The sequence below is a fragment of the Urtica dioica genome, chromosome 4 (assembly GCF_054948205.1).
Source record: "Urtica dioica subsp. dioica isolate 48M chromosome 4, U.dioica_male_clone48M_v1_H2, whole genome shotgun sequence".
In the NCBI taxonomy this organism is placed as follows: Eukaryota; Viridiplantae; Streptophyta; class Magnoliopsida; order Rosales; family Urticaceae; genus Urtica; species Urtica dioica.
Window position 1 is genome coordinate 25,918,556 of NC_142759.1, and position 6,000 is coordinate 25,924,555.

General features: G+C 36.8%; 1 protein-coding gene across 1 annotated transcript; it reads right to left on the bottom strand.

Annotated features, from left to right (window-relative positions):
• Positions 1–4,645: 4,645 nt before the first annotated feature.
• LOC149401390 (kunitz type trypsin inhibitor 104-like) lies at positions 4,646–5,634 on the bottom strand. The gene has a single exon (XM_089611196.1). It carries the CDS (start codon positions 5,418–5,420, stop codon positions 4,752–4,754), a length of 669 nt encoding a protein of 222 aa, XP_089467322.1. The 5' UTR covers positions 5,421–5,634; the 3' UTR covers positions 4,646–4,751.
• Positions 5,635–6,000: the final 366 nt, after the last annotated feature.

A 6,000-nucleotide genomic window follows, 5' to 3' on the forward strand; every position in this document is an offset into this window, starting at 1 on the left:
GAAAAACCGGACCCTGTCGCTCTCTCAAGCATCTTATATTGATAAGGTGATGGATTAAAGCAAGCATCTAGGTCATGGAATATTAGATTCGATGAAACTGTAAAAAAAACTTCGATTTTGAGTAGTCGATAGATGAGCCTTGTGTTTACAAGTTAATGCACGAGGGAAAAATTGTATTTCTGGTATTGTATGTCGATGATATATTACTCATAGGTAATGACGTGGGTAAGTTAACTGAGGTTAAAATTTGGCTAACAAAGCAATTCGATATGTAGGATCTAGGAGAAGTCGTGTACATTATGTGGATTCAAATCTTTCAAGATCGGAAGAACCGGACTCTATCGCTCTCTCAAGCATCTTATATTGATAAGGTGATGGATCGATTCTCGACGCAAGACTCCAAGAAGGTCCAACACCCTTTAGGCATGGAATCTCACTCTCTAAGGACCAGTCTCCCAAGACTGCACAACAGATATCTGCTTAGCCATGCGAAGTCTCATGTATGCTATGCTTTGTACTAGACCAGATATCTGCTTTATAGTTGGCGTAGTAAGCCGTTTTTAGTCCAACCCTAGACCCGAGCACTGGATTACTGTTAAGCATGTTTCTTAATTATCTTCGGAGAACTAGGAACTTGATGCTTACATATTCAGGTACTGATCTGACTATGACGGGATATACCGACTCCAACTTTCAGGCAGATAAGGATTTCAGGAAATCCACTTCAGGATCTGTGTTCATCCTAAATGGTAGATCTGTTGTTTGGAGGAGTATCAAGCAATCTTGCATTGCTGACTCCACAATGGAAGCAGAATATGTGGCCGCTTGTGAAGCATCCAAAGAGGCTGTATGGCTTAAAAAATTCCTAAAGTATTTGGAAGTCGTACCAAAAGTCGACGAGCCCATGACATTGTGATAACTGTGGGGCTGTCGCTAACTCAAAGAAACCTCAAAGCCATAAGCGCTCTAAGCATATTGAGAAGAAATACCATTTGATTCGAGAGATCGTGCAGCGCGGAGACGTGGAGGTGAAGAAGATCTCGATGGTGGACAACCTGGCAGATCCATTCACCAAGGCTTAGCCACCAAGGTCTTCGACCAACATCAAGAGGGATTGGGCATGAAGGACTACTCACATTTTCTTCGAGACAAGTGGGAGTTTGTTGGCATTGGTGCCCACAAGAAGAGTAGTAGTCATAAATTATATACATTTGATGTAATAAAGTCTCACGAAGACTCTTGCCTGCAACTACTGAATAATTAATAAAGAGTTGAAACTTTCATTCATTCTTTCTTCTTTGTTTGAAGCTTTAGGATAAACCTTAGTCTTTAGTCCTTAAACAAACCTAACAACAAATGAAGAGTCAAATATAGATTTACATGAACAAACTCTTCACGGTTTGCTTAAAACAGTATATTCACAATCTAAGGATCAAAGGGCTATTGATCTCAGTATGATTGTTAGGAGAATCTATGATGTCTGGTTATGAGACATAGAGAGTTGGAGACTCTATAGTTCTTCCTAGGTATCATCTGAAGATACTGAATTGACCAGTGCACTTCTAGAGACATTGTAAGAACAAACTATTTAACCTCTTCTGTCTCAAAGTCACTATATGAATTGCGCCATGCTTACCTCAATCCTGAAATGAGACATGTCATTTCATAGCTTACGTACTCTCATTTGAGAAAGTCAGAGTTCTAGATTCACTATGTGATATAGACAAGACCTATTGGTGAACTACTAAGTTATGAAGATGTCATGAACAACTTTGGGAAGATCTCATAGATATGAAATTAATTTACAAGATTGCTGAAATGAATGTATATCACTTCATTCTTTGTTCATTGGAATGTGAATTAATGAACTGACCAGTGTCCAAATTGAGTCATGACTCTTTTTGGATGAATCAACATGACTTGTTAGCTCCTCGTCAATACATTGTTTCTAACTTATTCACAAATGACAAAGGAGTTGAGGAAATAACAACTAGAAGGGTAATGGTAATTTTATAAATCTCATCTAGTTGATGATATTCATGAAGGGTAAACATAGATAATATTCAACGGATCCACACATCACAATTAAGTAGAATTTTTTAGTAGAAAATATATTCATTTGAACCGAGAGATTTTTAGTGTCAACTTTTTAGTGAAGTCAGTTGCCATTAAGCTAGAACTTGGAAAAGGTTTGTGAACTTTTGTGTCCAAGCATGCTAGCTCAAGCTTTTTTCATTTGGATCCATGAGATCACTACCACAAGTCATTAGAGTAGAATTTGTTAAAATAGTAGCTAAGTCAAAACAAGTTCAAGTGTTGAACTAGACGAATTTTACAAAAATTGTCTAAAGGGTAACAAGATGGTATAAATGTCAAAATAAGATTTTGGTCATTGTCATATGATGACAATATAAATTGATCCACATGGCCATAAATGAGAATTGGGCCTTGAGGATTGAATTTCATTTTATGAAATTTTATGTGAAAATTCTACATTGGCTTTTCTTATATTGTCATGAACAAATAAAGAAACATCTAGAAGCTTGTTCTAGATGCTCAATTTCGTGGCCCTCCATCAAGAGAAAGGGAATTTATTTTGTGCATAGATTGATGTATGAAGATACTTGCCAAAAAGAAAAAGATGAAACAAATTTATGGCACATGTCATAGTGGTATGAACGGTCAAGACTAAGGAAAAGGGAAACTATTTCCAACCTTGGTATTTTGATAGGAATGGAAAATAAAGATTGTGCTCATGAATATGTGATATTCTATAGAAAAGAGTGAACCACCTCTTCAAGGCAATCCCTCCTCCTATAAATACCACACCTCATTCACAGTGTTGAAGACACAAGTTTTTGAGATTGAGAGCTTCTCTTTATAGACTTGGCCGCCCCCCCCCCTCTCTCTCTCTCTCTCTCTCTCTCTCTCTCTCTCTCTCTCTCTCTCTCTCTCTCTCTCTTCTAGCTCTTTTGTTTTGGCACCTAGGTCATCATTAGACCTAGTATTTTGTTTTAGCTCTTTGGCTCCAAGACAAGTTCTTGAGTCATAGTGTTTAAAAGTGCCCACACACTAAATCCTAATCATACTCGAAAGACTCTAGTGGTAGAAACGTTCGTGGTTACTCACGGGTTCAAGAAGAATCGAGGGAGGCAAGCTTAGTAGGGAGACGAGCGATTCAACTTTCCCAAAGACTTCTCAACGCTCAAGATTCTAACGAGGCTGGTACCGAGTGAAAACTCATAGTAGTTTTTAAATTTTAAATTATACGTTCATGCACTTTGTCTAGGTAGTAAAATAGTTTTACGTGTTTTAAAAGAAATTTTTATATTCTACCGCTTGCTAGAAGCGATAATCTTTTCTTAATCCTAGATATATTCATTCAAATATGGTGGAATAACTACGGATGCGATAATGGATGTGACAAGTCGCATCAAAAAATCGTATCCAAAAGTCCATGCCTTTTGGATGCAAGTAGTCGCATCTATGGTCAAAAGATGCGGACTATTGGATGCGACTGTCGCATCCAATGTCGCATCCATTTTGATTATTGGATGCGACTATTAGACTTTTGGATACGATAAATGTCGCATCCAAAATTACTTTTTGTCCTAATGATATCGGTTTTTGTTGTTCTCATTTTTTAGTTGAGAATAGGAATCACTTGAGAAGAGGAAGAACATAAATGAAAAAAGGAATGTAGAAGAAGAGAAAATTGAAGAGAGAGAGAGAGAGAGAGTGGTTTTTATTTTTATTGGCTGATGTTTTGATTAAATTGGAAGAATGAGTGAAATGAATAAAAAGTAGAAATATAATTACACAAAATAGTTAGTCATTCTTTTGAATTAAAATCCACTTAATGACTTTTAGTCCAAAACTATTGAGATAGTATTGGTAGTATCCCAATTTTCTTAGTTTTAGGATTTCGGGCCGTCTACTAAATTCAATTAGGAAAATTATACAAATACCCCGTTCTAATATTCTACACGCTTGAATGTAAAAAAAATCCGCCGATTTACAAATTTCATTAACCATATAATTAGTGAGCGGCGCTTAGTCTTTCTATGATCTTCAACAAATGTCTCTTTATTATTAACTTTTCATACAACTTTTTCATTATTTTAACTGAAGCTGGAAATGAAAAAAAAAAAAAAAAAAAAAGCCAAATAAATTTATACAATAAAGAAAATCTATATATAAAAGATAATTATGGAATAAAAAAGTAAGGACTCTCTGTATAAATAGTTATATGAGAATTTGTGATTGATCAATTTTAAATAAATAGTCACGAGATTTTATTCGCAAAACAAAAAAAAAACAAAAAAAGATGTTAGTAATTGTAAATAAACATTAAGAATTATAAATAAATTATCAGACTTTAAAGGCAAAAACGTCATGCTTAAAATGGTCAAACAAATTCACATCACTATAATAACTATATTTTACTTAAAATTTATAAAAACAAAATTAGTTACTTAGCAAATCTCTATAATAGATTTGAAAAAGTAATATGCATTTGAGAGATTAAATTTTAATAGAGGCTATTAATGGTTTTTTTTCCAGATTTATTCTACGATGCATTTAAATTAGAACCCTTTAAATTATGTGAACTGCATACTTTCGAAATTCATAAAGTTAGGAGTAATTTGACAAACCATTGCTATTTTTATGAATCTTGTACTCTTATTATAATAGATGTTCAAGATTTATATTATCGGGCCATTAGCATGTGGTGTACATAGAGCAAATGATTAGTTCATGCTCATTTTAGCATCCTTGTCATTATGAGCTCTTGTGTAATAAACCCTCTCAAACACAACCGGGAAAGCGTCGGTGAAAGGAAATCCAGTCCCGTTTCCGTCCAAAGCGAAGAACCTTCTTCCGCCCACGATCTGCAAACCGACCGAACCGCAAGCGAACCGACAAAACGGGCAGAGCTCCGCCGGGCACCACTCGATGACGTACATATTATCGAAATTCTGAAACTTGGAGATGAAGAAATAGCTGGTGAAGCCGTCGTCGCTGCCGCCGATCGTGACGGGCCGCCTGTTCGGGGGATTGAACCCTCCCACCTGCCACGTCATCGAGCCCCCGCAAGGCGCTTCGCCCGAGAATTTGACCCTGAAGTTCCGGCCGAGGAGCACCGTGTCCTCCGCCGTGTCGTGGGGCAAAAACCTGACCGCACGAACGTCGTCTGAAGTGACGTTTCGCTGCCCGACGAAGAGCGGGCAGGCCTTGTCCGTACGCCCCAGCAGTGTGAACCGGCCGCCGCTCTCCGACGCCGCCGGCTTCACGTAGTACTCCGCCGTGCGGCCTCGCCTGAGAGGGTTTCCGTCGGTGTCGAGGACCGGCTCTTGGGCTGACGTGGCGCTCACCCACAGGCAGCTTATTAGGCCTACTATGATTATGATCAGCTTCATTTGTATAAGAGAGATAATGATGTAGAGTTTTGTTTTTTCCTTGAGATTTATATATAGCTTGTTATACTGAGATATATATATATATATATATATATATATATATATATATATATATATATATAGAAAATACTAACTTGGTGCTGATTACTATGGATATATTAAATTTTCTGATTTAGTCTTCCTGTATTGTACGCCGCACCAGTGAGCTAGATATTTGAGATACTACAAATTCAGATAGGGCTTCATTATTTGCTTTATTTATTTCGAAATGAGACGTGGCGTTGTACTAGTGGGGTTGGGAGTCAATTTAGTGTTGCTATTTACTGGACATTGCCGTGCGGATCTCGAATGCTAGGAAATTTATAGATATATAAGCCAACGATTTGAAAACGAGAGGCTGATATTGAAAAATAAATAATAACTATATAGAGGCGGCGAATTAGGGATAAGCTCTTGTACCATACGGAATTTATTATAAGCCAAATTGATTGTGAAATGAGTTTAATAATTAAGATGTTAACTTAGAGTAAGTAATTAATATCATTATTTAAACAAATATTTAGCGATATAAGACACAAAA